Genomic DNA, 16,499 nt, shown 5'->3' on the forward strand with positions numbered 1-16,499 from the left:
CAATTGTAATTGAAAAATAAAATATTTTTTTAAAAATAAAAGAAATCTGGGTGTTTTCTTATGACTCACTTCAAAAAGTTGAGAGCTGGCGACAAGGGAGGGAAGGGGAAACTCCAGATAATTAATGATTCTTGTTGGATGGGTTCGGATTAGTAAGCGTGAGCTATGGAGTAACCTATTTCCTCTGTTCCTTCCTCTTTTCAGTCAAATCGAGATCCTGGTTTGAGGATTCGCTGAGAGCTCACATTATTTAAATCTCAAATGTAATCAGTTTCTCCTGATTTGCCCTTTTTCTTTGTGTTCAGCTCAACCCGGCAACCACTTAACACCCTCCTGCTGTGTGCCCTCTTCCTGTGAAGCACTACTGGGCAGCAAAGATGGGCAAGATATGGTCTCTGCCAAAATCTGGTGGTGAGAGTGAGAAGGCGATGTATAACGACCAGTGGGGAAAAGAAGCAGGCGGGACACACGCTAGAATGGGGCTAATGAATTTATTTAGCAGTATCTAATCAATTTATCAATATGCAATAGCAAAAGACAAAGACAATAGAATATGTTATGTCAGAAAGTAAAGGTGGTTAAGACTAAACTATATACATTGATAACAACGTCACGTCAAAGGAGTACACATACATATAAGTTTAAGAGATCCCAACATATGTTTACTATTGATCAAAAATCACTTGGCTAAATACACAAATAACATCAGTAAGGAGTATCCAAAAGCAATGATAAGCTTTATAGGACAGTAACTATTACAGTAGATGCCAAAAGCTCACCAAACTAGGGGAGAACAACACTGAAAAGGAATAAATCAAAACCTTGCCAGGTCTGTAGCTGAGAGAAACTCAGGTGTCTCCCACACTGCTGCTTGTTCCCAAGAATGTTGTTGTTGATGACGTTTGTCTTTGTTGTTGTTAGAAGTCAAAGCTCTTCTGATGCTATAAGCTGCAAGCTGCATACAAGTTTTCAAGGTGTTAACAATCTGAAGACTGTTGCTGCTGCTGCTGTTGTTGTCATTAGACATTAGGGCGTCTTCTGATGTAAGCTGCAAGCTGCATGCAAGTTTTCTAGATGCTGACAAGTTCTCAAGAAGGCTAACCGTGGGGAACAACACTGGAGAGGCCGGGAACCAGCCGGCCCTCACCAGGTTCGCGGCTGGACATCCCCTGATGTTGTAAGCTGCATGTTGCTGGGAGTCTTCAAAATGTTAGCATGATGAAAAATCACCAATGACAAATGACCAAATGACGAAATAATAGTAATAACACTGCCAACTGAGGTCTGCCATCTTTTCCAAAAATGTACCTTAGAGCCAGGCACTTTGTTCCTACCTCCCCCTCTGGGAATGGCCAGTTCCGGGAGGGTCTGGCAGTTACTGATATGAATGCTGCCCATCCGGCCAAAGGGCCAATTCATCTGGATAAGCAGTAGCCACTGTTCTTGCTCAGGACCATCAGCCCAAGGTCTTCCAAAGCCTGGCAACATGCCTGTCACGTCGTCCTGATATAACTTAGCTACTTCTTCACTTCATCTGCTGATGTGGGTGAAACAGACAGAACAAAGAGGGAATTCTCTCAACCCCGATCAACAATTTTTTTAACCCTAAGCTAACCATCACCTCACAGCACAGACAGAACCACAAACATCATCTCATGCCTCCCCTGCTCCGGAGAAGGAGACCAAAGGGGGAGTTTACTCAACCCCTGATCACAGCACGGAAATCACCTCACATGTAGGAACAGATAAAAGCTAATAGACAAAAGCTCACATCAACCAATGAAGGCAAATTTTCCTCAGCATCTACCCTACATGGTGCCAACGTACAAGTTCTCTGCAGTCTCTGCATCGTGTGCAGCTTAGGATGCAATCAGGAAATCAAGAGTGACTTTATGCAGGGACTGGCATTAGAAGTGAGCCTTGCAGGGTGACCCGAGATGGAGGCGGTCATGTGGACAGGGTGGCGTGAGTTCAGAGACTGGGAAGTATGAGGTATGTCGAGTTTTCCTGAGGGTCATTGTAATTATTACCGCTGAGCACTTGCTATGTGTAGATATATTAACTCATTCAATCCCTATAACACAGAGTGACACTTTTTTTTTTATGTGAAGAAATGGTTAGTAAATACTTGAGGCTTTGTGGCCAGATGTCTCTTTGTCACAACTACTCAACTCTGCCATTGTCGGGTGAAAGCAGCCGTAGACAACAAGTGGATGTGACAGTGTCCCAACAGAACTTTGTTTATAAAACAGGCAGTCAGTTGGGTTAGGCCCAAGTCACAGTGTGCCATCTCCTGGCATTGTATTTTCTAATACTGTATTTGGTATAATCTCCATTTTAAGATAAAACTGAGGTGTAGCAAGATTAATAGAAATTTGCTTGCCCGGGGCCAAGGGCCTCCTTGACTTGGTCGTTTCTAAAGCCCATGCTCCTAACTTCACACGCACTGCGTCTCCTGCAGAAGGGTCGGGCATGGCCTGGGCGAGACTGGAGGAGGATAATGCTGCCTTAAACTGCAGTGTGAATTCTGACAACTTGAATTCAGTGGCAAGTGGGGAGCCACTGATGATTTTTTTGATCGGGTAAGAGCTGTGTTCTGGAAGATGAAGTTGGCAGGGGTGTGTAGGTAGATTAAAGCTGACAGAAGAACTCTTGGTGTAAACAGCTTGAGGTAGAGAGGTCCATTTCTGGCTCCTGGTTCTCCCTGGTACACCCAAGACCTACGTGGCCTCACCATGACTCCATACTGTGCGTTCCTGCCGGATCTGCAGACACGTAGGTGGCTGCTTTTAGATAAAGACGGTGCGTGTATTTTAAAGTGCCCTTCGTCACCTAAGAAGAAAATGAGTGGAAGCACCAGCCTCACCTCTCACGCAGCAGTGCCCTTGTCAGTGACCTTCTCACTTCAGCTGATGGTCTCCTGGCCGATGGCTCTAAGCTTTGGAATGTCGCAGTCCCTCAGACGTAGCTGGTGGGATCCCTCGAGGTGTTGAGAGAGCCCTGTAGGATTGTAGGTGTGCCTCCTGCTGGTGAGGGAAGGAAGCCTCGCTCCATGTACCAACCTGGCTGGTTTCTGACCTGCCTTTCTTTTATAGTTGACCATAATTTGCGACTCTGGATGGGGGATACTCCAGACTCTTAAAATTGTGCTGTGTGAAGGAGAAAGGGGAGTGAGTCCCTGAGTCATTTGTGTCCTGGAGGTTCAGGGCAGAAGCTGTGGCTGCTTTGGGTCCATTTTATAATGCTGGTGGTAAAATTTCTAATTATTACTTTAATTTATTGAACACTTTAGCATGTGCCAGATTCCAAGTCCTGTATGTATCCAAGCTCATTTCATCTTCTAATAGCTTGATGATGGCATTATTATCCCCATCTTGTAAATGAGGACAGCCTGCCAAAGGGCACAGAGGTAATTGGTAACCTGGTGGCTAAGATCTAAAGCAAGTCTGTGGACGCCAAAGCCCTCGTTACTGCTCTCCTGCCTCTGCTTCCTGAGCTCCATTGGGGGCCAGGCCAGGGGCTTCCATGTCGTACCTCACTGAGTCTTCACAACCCGCTTCTCAAGGCCTTATTGTCCCCATTTTATAGCTGAGTAAACTGAAACTTAGAAAAGTTGGGTGACTTGCCCCAGGGCATTCAGATAGCAAGAGACAGAACTGGGTTTTGGGGGTTTTAGTTATTTATTTTCTAATTCATTCAGTGAGAGCATCCCTGAATACTGGAATGAGCCCAGCGTCAGTAGGAGAGTGTCATAGAGTTGACGAATGATTTAACTAACATTTATATTGCTGTTCAGAGAAGCAGTGGCGCAGTGTATAAGGGATTCTCCAGGTAGTCAGCATGGGTTCAAATCCTGGCTCTACCACTTGTGACCTTGAACACGTTACTTCACCTCGCTACACTTCAATTTCTCCTCTGAAAAATGACACAGTACACGTATCTGCCTCATAGAATAAGGATTAAGTGAGTTAACCTGTGTAACGTGTTTATACCAGTGCTCAGCAGGTGGTAGACACGATGCTTGATAGTTGTTTATTCTAGTCTGCAGAGGGCATTTTTCTTTTCCACATATATTGTGTCACTTGACCCTCATAATAGCTTGACAGGTAGATGGTATTGATCCCATTGTACAGATAAGAACACTGAGCCTCAGAGAAGTTCAATAGCTCAACTGAGGTCATACATCCACAGATGCATATTGAGAACTAATGTACCTCATGCTGTGGGGATACATCAGTGAACAAAACAGACCTCAATCCCTACCCTCATGGAGACTATGAAACAGACTTGAACACAGGGCTGCCTCTTTGCCTTTTAATATTTCTCTCTCACCCTCTTAACAATTTCATTTACTGATCATTGACATTTCAGACTGGCTATTGTATCGACCAAGATGGCGCTCCATTTCCTTAGCTGTCTCAGTGCTTACAAAATTGAAAATGATCTTTCTAGATTTTTGATCTCTGACAACTTGGGAGTCCCAGGAAGGAAAACAACATGAGTTTAAGGATGGGATACCATGGTCCGAGATGTGAAATAGAATCCCACTGTGGTGTGCAGTGTGCGTGTGGGTTTCTGCAGGGGAAGACTGGACTTCGAGATGGGCATGGGCGTGCGCAGGGGTTGTCTGTCCTCAGATCTTGATGAGGTAGAAAGTGCAGCTCTGCCTTTCCCTTTTGGGGATGATGCCCTTGTGGTCCCAGGTGAAGTAGTCAGAGGTGCCGCCTCTCTAGTAGGGCTCTGCTTTGCCAGTGCAGGCCCTGGCCCACTGTCCTAGTCCAGGAGCAGGGCCCAGTTGTGTGATATTACTCTGGGCATGGTGTTCAGAAGAACAGGACAGACAGTGAGAGCAGGGCTTCCACTGCTCTGCGTGTCACATGAGGTGTCAGAGCAAGTCAGCTGGTGGAGATGCAGGGATCACCTTCCCATTTTGGTGGAGACCCCACATGGGTACGTGAACGGTTGGCGCTACCGCGTTTCCCCAAAAATAAGACCTAGCTGGACAATCAGCTCTAATGCGTCTTTTGGAGCAAAAATTAATATAAGACCTGGTCTTATTTTACTGTAAGACCGAGTCTATATAATATAATATAATATAATATAATATAATATAATATAATATAATATAATATAAGTCCGGGTCTTATATTAATTTTGGCTCCAAAAGACGCATTAGAGCTGATTCTCCAGCTAGGTCTTATTTTCGGGGAAACATGGTCATATATGACCCAGTTGAGGTAGGATGGTTATCTTTTTGAGCAGTCATTTGTTTGTATCACTCTCGGGGACAAAAGTCCTAGTAAACAGAGCTTGTGTGTCCCTCCACCAACTCACAATCCATGCATGGAACTTACCGCTCAAAATTGTCGAGAAGGTTTTTAATTTTGTTCGTTATTGATTTATGTCAGTTAGGGGGAAAGTTTTCAACGAGAGTTTTCTCATGCTTACTGGCCTGTTTGGAAGAAAATATCCTTTGTGTCGACCATAGGAGCAGGTCTATATATGTCCCCCAAGGGGGTCTGCTCTCCTGATCTCATGGGTGACCCCGGCTTTGCCTTTCAGGGTGTAGTGTACACTAGTGCAATGATTAAATATGTTGGAATTTGCTGGGTTTTGTTCACAGAATCCCAACAGTGAAAATGATGCCTGGCTTTTAAATTAAAACGATTAAATTTGAGATTATTGTGAAGCCATCAATACCTCCACTCATACAAGAGTAATTGAGGGGCTCTGTGTTTTTGTACAAGGGACCCTGGCTCCTGAGAAATTGGTTAACTCAATAGCCCTCCTTACCCTGAAACGGCCCATTAATAGATGCCTGTTGGGTGGTAACCTCCCCATACGTTTTCTCAATAAAGAGAGAAAGATCGGAAGGGGTGGGGGTGGTAGCCAAGGGGTGGGGGAGACCTCTCTCGCATTTAGAGCCACAGCCTCTCAAAGCCATCTGGCACAGACTTTCGTTCCGTGTCCCCTATCCCATTCAGGCCTCTGCATGTTTTGAAGCTTTCTTTAGCTTTTCCCTGAGCTTTGACTGCAGACCTCTCAATAGGCAAAAGCCCAGCTATGGTTGCTGAATGCCCCATCGGCACAATGCCCTGAATGTTAATGGCACCGGCTGGCCCAGGGCAGCTGGACGGCGGCTGCAACACCAGCCCAAGCAGCGGCCTCAGACTTGGAGATGGGGTCCGACTGGCTTCCTAAAGTTGCCTCCTTGCTTTTTTGCAGATCTACACGGACTGGGCCAATCATTATCTAGCCAAATCAGGCCACAAACGTCTCATCAAGGATCTCCAGCAAGATGTGACGGACGGTGTCCTTCTGGCTCAGATTATCCAGGTCGTGGGTAAGAGCAGATTTTATACTGGGGTTGATGAATTACAGGGGAGATTCAGAGGGGTCGAGTCAGGCAATGGAATAGAACACTGCAATCTCTATGAAAAATGCAATATTTCTGCCACATGTGTTGAGAATTTATTTGACTGTTTTGTGCTCAGGGAGTGTGGGTACCAGCTTGTTTTTTCCTGATAAGATCACCCACACAGCAATCTCATCTTGTTCCTCTGAAAAGAAAGGCTAGCCAAGGCTGATTTGGGGAGGGGCTCTCTGTCCCCATCCTTACCTCCTACTATCTTTCAGATTCTCTCATTCCAGCCCCATCTCTGTTGGTACTTCTTTTTGTGGATTATTCTGGAAATATTTAAAAAAAAAAAAAAAAAAAAGCAACATGAGGTTGGTCTAGTCCTGCCAAGTCTCACTGGGTCTGAGAAATCAAAGGATCAGACTCCAGAGAGAGCTGGTTCTGGTTTTAACACTAGGAGAAGGGAACTGGAGCAGAGGGATTTTTATTGCCTTGGCCATGCGCTGGGAGGAGAGGGTTCATCCAGAAAGGCGCATGGGCAGAGGCTGGGCACAGCTTTGCCTTGGGTCTTAAGGGAAGCGCCCCAGGGGTCCTGCCCACAAGTTCAGAGCAGACTGAGGAGGCGGGAGGTCAATTAGACAGCGTTAGACTAATTATTGTCGCAGGCAGCAGCCGACTCGTGCCCAGAGATGCCCAGGGAGAAGGCACAGGGAAAGGACAGAAGCTGCAGCCCCTGGGGCATGTGTTGTAGTGGGAAAGTCGCTTACCCTTCAAATGTGAGAAGTACCCTAGTATAGCTGTGGTTTTGCTCACTTCTGTGGAGATGGTATTTGAAAAAACACAGGCAGAGTGGCCTTAACTGAAGCTTATGGACTGCCACTGTCATTCAAGGAGAAAAGAACTTCCCTGCTGTCCTGAGATTGATTTCTTAAGACTAACTAGCTTCCACGGGTCCGCCTCTTTCTCTCCTTTTTCCTTCCCTCCCTGTGTTAGTGTTCGGTTGCTGTATAACAAATGGCCACAAACTTAGGAGCTTAAACAACATATATTTATTAGCTCACAGTTTCTGTGCATCAGAAGTGCAGCTGGGGACCTCTGCAAGGCTGCAGTCAAGGTGTGGGCCAGGGTTGAGTTCTCATCTGGAGTCTTGACCAGGGAGGGTTCAAGTTCACTCAGTGTTGGCAGAATTCATTTCCTTGCAGTTGTAGGAGGTGAGTCCTGATTTCTTGCGGACTATTGGCTGTAGGCCACTCTCAACTCCTAGAAGCTACTCTCAGCTGCTTGCCACGTGGGTCTCCTAACATGGCGACGTTGATCGGCTTCTGCAGTGTCAGCAAGAGAGAAAGCTTTTTTTGAAGAGAAAGCACCTTACGTAATGTACCGTAACATCACGGGAATGATGCCCCATCACCTTCTGTTGGTCAGAAGTCCTAGGTCCTGCCACACTCAACAGGAAAGCGTCATACGGACTTGAGCTTCAGTGACAGGAGACTTGGGGATCAGCCTGAGGTCTGTCTGTCACTCCTCCTTTTCCCTTCCATCCTCTTCCTCCCACTCTTCATCATCACACCTACGAAGCTCTTTTAAATATTTCTCTCATTTAAATCCTCAGCACCTCTGTGAAGTAGGTGGTGTTCTCCCCATTTTGCAAATGCAGAAACTGAGGCCCAGTGAGTCTCAATAGCCCAGTAGCACATGATCTGTGTGTGAGGGAAGTCTAACCTCGGTGTCTGCTTCTAAAACTTCTGTTCTTTGCTCGGTTGTATTATACCTATCTCGATCTGGAGACACGGAACACAATGGAAGGCTCTGCCTCCTTCCACTTCAGTGCAGGAAGCAGTTGTGGAACACTGAATGTGCCAGCACTGCACTCCTCGCGGGGAACAGAGGCAAATGTGCAAGGCTTGTAACCTTGGAAGGAGGAGTAGCATCTTCTTGGCTAGGTCCTCCTGAAAGAGGGGGGTCGCCCCTGAGCTGGGTTTGGATCTGTCTCAGCAGGGTCACACCCGGCACCTGGGCCTACTGTGACTGAGTCTTGGGGCTGTGCAGTGTTTCCATGGAGACTCTTCTCCGCTTTCCGCACAGGCAGCAAAAGAGAAAGTAGGAAAGGATAGTGCCCAGAAGCCTTGCTTTCATCCCCACTCCATCCCCCCGCAAGTGTGGGACCTCTGAAAAATCACGTAATCTCTGCTGCCCCTGTTTCCCCATCTTTAAAATGCACACAGTCACGCCTGCTTTGTCTGCTCTTGTGGCAGCCTTACGAACTGCAGGGATGATCTCAAATATGAAATATATTTGGAAACCGTGAAGTGTTCCTAGATAGCACTTGGTAGCCACTGCCTAGAAAGGTGTGCATAGAAGGACGATGAGGCCTTGGTATCAGTGTCAGACTGCGTCGTGATAGATTAGTTATGTCTGTCATGGGCCCAGAAGAGGTCAGTGGTAGCATGTACGTTGTGAGTTTACTAAGTGTAGCACTACGGACATGTAAGCTGGCCTGGTTTTTATTGTTGCTCAGGAGGCTGCTTCCCTGAATCTACTCAGATGATATGAATCTCCCTAGTCGGTGACCCCCTGGGCCTGGAGCTACTAGAGTGCGACTTCAGAGGCTCAAGTTAGCACGAGTGACTCAGGCTATACCTCAGGCCACCAAGTTGCTGTCCCTCAGCCCTGCAGGAAAGATTTGCTCTGGCCAGAGACTCCGAAGTGAGGCCAGACGTCAGCACATGGCTCTCCACCCCTCACGGTGCTGGGCTCACACCCTCTGCTGTGGGTGTGGGGAACACAGGCCCAGAAGACAGGTGGCTGAGCAGGCAGCTAAACGCAGGGGACTCTTGCGTGACTTCTTTCCTAGATTGTCCATCAGCCCGTTGAGGGCATTTACTTTTACAATATCGTATGGTCTCTTGGTGAGGGAGGAGGAGCAGCGTTGTCTGATCAGGATGCTGAGCTATTGAACAGTTGTACTCTACGTGTGCAGTCCACGCTTTCCCCCACACATGTGACCATGAAAATGAAATGTAAAAAGATATATCAGTATGTGTACATGTGCTTAATGCATACATATATGTGTGTGTATCTAACTATCTATCTAGAATTTTGGAGTCCTGGCGACTCCTCCATCTCCTGCTGGACAGAATTCTGGTGGTTGCAGTTGTTTGGCTGGTGAGCTCCTAACCAGTCTTGAAAAGTCAGTTTCTCTCTGATACCTTTCCGAGCTCCCTCGGGCCACTGGAGGGACCCTCCTGTATCATTCCACGGGCTACTGTCCTTGGGTCTGAGTCATCTTCCTTTCTGGGTTCACGGTGTTTAGCGAGGATTAAGTATAAGAATTTTATTCATTTGCAGCCCCTGCTTCTACAAGTCTAGGTTAAATTCTTTCCAACAGGTGGCCTGGAGGTTTCCCCTTCTCAGCATTTAATATTCTTCTGAACATTCTTCTAAACTGTATGTCACACCCTCCTCCTTTCCAGGATTCTGCTGCAACCCTTAGCTCTAAGTTTTGGAAGGGACTTTGAAAAGCCCCAACCTGATACATGAATTGCTTCCTCAAAAGCAGTCAACAGACTGTTAAACACTGTGGTGGGCAGCTAACTACCTCTTCAGGCAACTAGATCAAAAGATGGAGAGTTAGAATCCTTCCAAAGCTCTTCTTACATTAGGTCAAAATCTGCCCCGTACATAGTGTCTCCCTACAAGTACTTGTTCTGTCCTCTAAGGCTACAGAGAAAAATCTAATCAGAGACAATGAGAACACCAAAATAATCGAGGATGGTGCTGGGTTAGAACCGTGGAATAAAATAGGAATGTGTAAGTCTATACTGATAGGAAGATAGACAGGTAGATAGATAGATAAGACGGCTCAACTGGACAGGAGAATGCTGACTGATAAATGCAGAGGGAGTTGCAACGATGGTGGTCAAGACTACATAAGGCAAGAATCACTCATGGATGCTGCAATCGAGAGAAGGAAGTGTGATGAGGAGCGGGCATTTTGCATGGTCTCAAGGTCTCTCCGCTGGTTCCTTACTAGTTCCCAGGGGAGATATAGTAACCACACAGGGGAGAATCCTGACATTACGACCAGGTGATCAAAATTACGTGCCTGGTGAGGGACAGATGGATGTCATGTGCGTCCCGATGTGGTACCCTGAGAGAACACAACATCTCTTATGTTGAATTTCAGTCAGGGATGGAAAACCTGAAACTGAACCTGAGGCGTCTCAGACAACCCCAAATTGTGGAACCGGCCTCTATTGTTCAAAAATGTCAGTGCTATGAAAGGCAAAGAAAGGCTGAGAAATTGTTCAGGGCTAACGAGACGTGACACCTAAATGCACTATGTGATTCTGGACTGGCTCCATAAAGGACATTTTTGTGTCAATGGACAAAATTGGAACTATATCAATGGTAGATTTTCTGAGCTATCTAATTCTACCTTAGATAATGTCCTTGTTCTTTGGAAATACACACCAAATATAAGGGGCAAAGGACTATATCTATGTAGCCTACACTACAGGGGAAGCAAGGTGTCCCTATACAGAGAAAGGAGGGAAGGAGCAAATGAGAGTGGATGAAGGAATGTAGGAATTCTCTGTCCTAGTCCTATAACTTCTCTGTAAGTTTGAAAATATTTTAAAATAAAAAGTTAAAAAGAAAACATCTAAATGAAGGTCCATCAAAATTTGCAGGCAGGGAGATTGTCCCTTTGGAGGGGAAGCCTCTTTCTAGAGCCTGGAGGAGTGTCTTGCATGACCTGTGATGCTGTGAGACCTGACCCATGTGACGGGAAGGTGGGAATCAGGGGATTTTCCTATAAGGAATTTGCCTATAAGCCAAGACCTCCAACTTGGAGTTAGCTAAGTGAAGCAGTCAGGAGGGTTTTCTTATTGGAGGAAATAGTGTGCAAAAAGGCTGGAGCTTAGATAGCCAGAGGGTCAACAAGGCAAAATAAAGCAGGCTGCTGGGTCAGGGCAGTGAATGCTGAGCTTTAGCCTAAGAGCAAGGGCTAGTGGTCAAAGAGTTCATTTTCAGGTTGGGGAGTGACATGATCAGACATGTGACTTGAAGGAAAACCATAGATGCTTTTCACAGACGCTGCCCCTACCTAAATCTTCATCTATCCCAGACACCCCTGGAGGCAGGCTTCCTAGGCAGTGGGATTATTTGGGGCCCATACTTTTCCATCATTGCCTTCTGCTCGTTAGGCATAAATGGACCTTTTGCTGCTGCCTTTTCCTGTCCTTCCTGTAGTGACTGAGGGTTGGGTCTCTTATTAGTGTGATTATCTTCTTGAGTCATGAGCTGCCCGAAGTTGGCAGTTGCCTGCCAGCCCATTTCGGTGCCATCTCTGTGAGTTATTAGAAAGGTTTACGAGGCCAGGATAAACAGCATGGATCAACAGAGAGAGACAGGCCTCCCTCCTCATGTGTACATGGCTGTCACTCAGGGAGGATGCCAGAAAGGGAAGGAGAGAAGAGGCAGGAGAAAGGAGAGAGAGAGGGGAGAGAGAGAAGAGGAAAACAGGATGAACAAAAGAGGGTGGAGCAGGAGGAAGCCCAGACGGAGATTTGTCATGAGAGGGGGAAGAGCTGATAACTTATTTTCTGCGACCGACCGTTTGGGCTGCCTCTGAGCACAGCCAGGAAATTCAGACACACAGGACGGTACCTTCTCCCTCTTGATAACCTACTCCCATTGCGTGCAGGGCTGCCAGCTGCCCTATGCACGTGCACAGACGCCATGTGTAGACGCATGGGCTGGTGAAATGCTCTGGACTTGTCAGAGGAGCTCTTTGGAAAAGGAATGAGCCCGATGCTACTCTTCTTATTTAAAAAGTGCACCGATGCTTTCCAATGACTAACTTGTCACCTTGTGTGCAGACAAGCTACTACAGGAATGGGCTAAGAATGTCTTGAAGACGCTGGAATACATAAATTGCCACGGGCACTTAAGGACGCTGGCTGTAATCACAGTTGAGGACTTGGGGGACAAATGCCTTTGTATCTGATTATCTGCTTTGGGGCTGTAGCCCAAGACCCCCTACTCCGAGTTAATACATTTGGATCCGCAGACCAAGCTCTCCTTACCAGCAGAATCAGAACTGCTGTTATCCCTCTAAGTATTTGTGACAGCCGTAGACATTCCTGAGAATTTAAGGAGAAGTATTTAAATTACATGAAATTGGAAACGAGGAAGTCTAAGTAAGATTCGTTGGGATTTTTATTAAGCATTTATTTTGCATTCGGGCTTAGTCACTTGATTTCTATCTTCCCATATAATCTAGAGCATGGTCATAAATAAGGTCTACGCCACTGGTTTATTTTGCATCTTGTAAATGGCAGCCTTAGGCTTAGATGAGCCATGATATTTGCATCCTAGGAGCACCTGACTATGGTGTAGGTGACAGATCACGAAAAGGAATTAGAGGAGTAATTAGACCAAGCCCTATGGTTCCATTGATCCAGATGGTATATAAAGAATTTTTAACGTGACTTCTTAGGCTCACGGTTATCCATCCTTCACTGTAATGAGCACTGATGACCTAATGCTAAACTGGGTATTGTTCAGAGTCTAGTGATTGCCAACCTCGTCCCAGGACATGGGGTTGGGGAGGAAACTTACAAAGGCATCACAGAGGAGGCAAGTCCTTAGTTCTTTATTATGGGATCCTAGCTGAGTTTCTGGGCTTAACTCAGAGGGAGGCATCCAAAAGGGAAATCGTATTACTCATATTTTATATAGTTTACATAGATAAGACTGTATATGTACTATTGGGTTAATGACAGGTACTGTTCCTAGAACACTTATTGTGTACTGGGCACCATGTTAAGTGTCATATCATCTATTTCTCATAGCTCCTCCTGTAAGTAGGTAGTATTAGCTCCATCTTACAGATGAGGAAACTGAGGCCCAGAGAGGTTGAGTGACATGGCTAAGATCACACAGCTAAGCTGTAGAGCTGGGATTCAAACTGGTGTTTCCTTGCCCCCAAAGCCAGTGTCCTAACCAGTACATGTACTGCCGTTTTGTGTGTGGCTGCAGCTGCAAACTTAACCATAGATATCTTGGGCTGCATCTTGCAAGGGTTCCACCATGCTTCACCATGGGAGGCTGCACCTTTCTTCCCTGTTGTTGTTATTTGATTTCCAGTTAATTCAGTGCACTCTCTTTTTTTCACATCTCTTAGTGCGTAGGTGCTATTATGACTTCAAGAGTGTTCCAGATCTCTTTTGACTTACTATGTGACCTTGGAGGAGCCATTTTTAAGTCTTACTCGCTCATTTTCTCTGTTTGCCACCCCCTGGAAATAGGATTGTTAGGAATCCTATTAGTATAAAGCATTATTTTTGTATTTCTGGCTAAGGATGGGGTGAGATGTTATCAAATGTAGCTTTGGTCCCCTGGAGCTGAGTTGTAACTGAACCAATCCACTCTGAACCATCTCATCTTTTGTGGGGAGGTGGCACTAGCCTGTCTCAGAGCCCACAAGCACAATCACAGCTCAGTCTATTTCCCAGTCTCCAGTATTTCCACCATGTCCCATCACTCCAAGACTGTCGTCGATGCAGTTGTCTCTGCTTTAGATGATGACGACCTTGCCCCAGCTGTCCCTGGAGGACAGTGTCTCGCTGAGTAAGTCCTCAGGCTTGCTGGATGCGTCTCAGTATTTCACATGCCAGCGCTGATTGGACAAACCCCAGTCTGGGCCTTAGGACTTGGTTGGCCTCAAGGGTCCTGAACATCACGACTCAAAGTGTCTGTGGTGGTTATTTATTTTACTGACTTGTGTTTCCTTTTTCAGCAAATGAAAAGATTGAAGACATCAATGGCTGTCCGAAGAACAGATCGCAAATGGTAAGTGGTACACAGGCTAGAGAGGATTGGTGTTATGTTAGCCCTGCCTCTGAATGGTATTGACCATCTTGAAAACATTCACACCACTAGCGTTACTCTAAGGATTATATTAAACTAACAGCCATTTCCAAGTAGCTGTGGTCTGCTTTTCTGGCATTTATTGGCATTTACGAAAAACACGGCTGTGATTTTTACATAGATGGTGAGACAGTGAAAATGAAGTATGGTCCTTGCTCTTAGAAACAAATGGTACAGAACTGGTGTGAACATACACTTGTTTAGAATTTGGACTGTTATGACATGTTCTGCTTCCTCAAAGACGCACGACAATTTCTGTTTGTGTATGGAGCTGAGGCACAGATGAAGTGATGGTATCTTATTACTCAGAAACAGGGGCATGTGGTCTGATTGCCTTTAAAAATCAGAATGATGTGAAATCAGAACTGTGACAAGAAGTATGGAATGTATTATCATATCCAGACCCTTCTCAGCATAACCTCGACAAGTGATATTCTCTCTGCTGTGATGTGCTTAAGCGCTGATATTTTTTTTAAACCTTCAAATCTATTTTTTTCTTGTTGCACATTCTGCATATACCCTTGGAATTAGAATTGATGAGCACTGTTGAGTTCAAACAACATTAAATTGCGATGCTTTGAGTGCTTAGCTTTTCCCTTTAAAATGCGTTTCAAATGTGAGTATTTAAACAAAGAATGTATATTATCAGAGTCTATTTAGAGGACGCTAATACCTGTTTAAAATATGAAGGCAAGTGGACAACTTTTTTCCTGCATATTCATTTGCTTCCAGAAATCTAAAAAAAACCCATACTTTGTTTTTCTAACCTCACGCCACTGCATTTGAGGAGGCACCATTTGATAGTCTCATTCCAGAGTACACCAAAGTGATTGGCATTCCTTGGGTTTACTGTTTAATTTTCTGAATTGCTTGTTATCCCAGTGAGTTGGACTGATAGCCTTTTCCGTTAACTTTTTTTCATACACAGAAAAGTTTTTGTTGTTAAGAGGAGTGAGTGTGCGTGTGTGTGTGGTGGGGGGGGGTGTCATTTTTTCAGTCTACATTCTGAAACAAGTTTCTCTTTTTTATGGTTCCACTGGAGATTGCTTTCTTTCTGTTTGATCCAGAGAGCAGCCACTCCTTACAGAGGAAAGTCCCCATGGAGACATCTCATGGCTGCTTTGACTTTTGGAAAAGCTTGGCTGCTATTTTTGCTACAGCTACTGCAGCTGTCTAGTGTATTAATAATTGAGAAAATTTGGAAGATAGAAGACTTAATTTTAGTGCAAGTATTTTACACATGCAGTCATACCTTCACATGAAAGAGATGCAGTATTTCCCCTGGGATGAATATCAACACATTTGTCCAGCCTATTATATGCATATGTAGAACTGACATTTGAAGGTAATTAACCTTTTGTTCTATGTGGTATATATTTATTTGCCATGATCTTCTGTTGGAGGTGTTGTTTCTTGTTAAAAGTCCACTTTCAAGATGATAAAATAAGATTGTCACCTCAGGTTCTTCTGTGTAAATTTAGTTCTATATGTAAATGTGTTCTTTATAAATACTACCATAACACCAATGCAATTTTATGGCTTCTCCGTAACTCTTTTAGCTATGGAAGAACTGTCTTTTGTTGTTGGGTTTTCCCTCCCTTCCCCCCACGGACTGTGTTTTTTTCCGAATACAAGACTATAAAATCGTGTAATTGTCTGTGATAATTAGTTCCAGTTTAGGGGCGGGGAGGCAGACATGGATGGTCTGGTGGTAAATGCAGCAGAGAATATAGTTCAGCATGCAGGATGTGAGTCCAGAAAAATGTAACAACCTCGGCCACTGTCATTCCACTCTGCTATAAATGAGAAAGATGATAAGGACAGTGGAGCCATTGTCCTTTCCCCTGTATCACAAAACGGTGATATTCAGTAGGGGACACTCGCCTAGGGCACATGGGAAGTTCTCAGAGACAAGCATGGGGGTTGTTCTGGCTGTAACGACACCTGTGTGTGTGCACGAGCACATTTAGGGTTAAAGCATTTCTACTCACGAGAAGCATCATTTGGGAATATGGCACAGTGGATGGGCCACCATTTCTAGATTCCTAGAAGGTTAACTTCCCAATTTGGCCTTGTTTAGCATGGCTAATGATAAACATTTGTTGTCGTTTGCTAAATATTGCCTGTTTGGAGGAGACGGGAGGGGAGGGTATATGGAGAGCATCATGTTGGCGAAACGAGGTTGACACACAAGGGATTGGGAACA

At 45.2% G+C, this 16,499-nt stretch overlaps 1 protein-coding gene across 11 annotated transcripts in view; it reads left to right on the top strand.

The window, feature by feature from the left end:
* NAV2 (neuron navigator 2) overlaps positions 1-16,499 on the top strand; it is a 717,995-nt gene that overhangs the window by 456,257 nt on the left and 245,239 nt on the right. For all 11 annotated transcript variants that reach the window (XR_012497554.1, XM_074336128.1, XM_074336129.1 and 8 more), the window contains 2 exons: positions 6,226-6,343; positions 14,163-14,215. Coding sequence is in view for 10 of the 11 variants with exons in the window: in XM_074336128.1 (XP_074192229.1) it covers positions 6,226-6,343; positions 14,163-14,215 (171 nt within the window). In the remaining variant the exon portion in view is untranslated. The remainder of the gene's footprint in view (positions 1-6,225; positions 6,344-14,162; positions 14,216-16,499) is intronic.

This window comes from Rhinolophus sinicus, linkage group LG06 (genome assembly GCF_036562045.2).
Source record: "Rhinolophus sinicus isolate RSC01 linkage group LG06, ASM3656204v1, whole genome shotgun sequence".
Taxonomy (NCBI): Eukaryota; Metazoa; Chordata; class Mammalia; order Chiroptera; family Rhinolophidae; genus Rhinolophus; species Rhinolophus sinicus.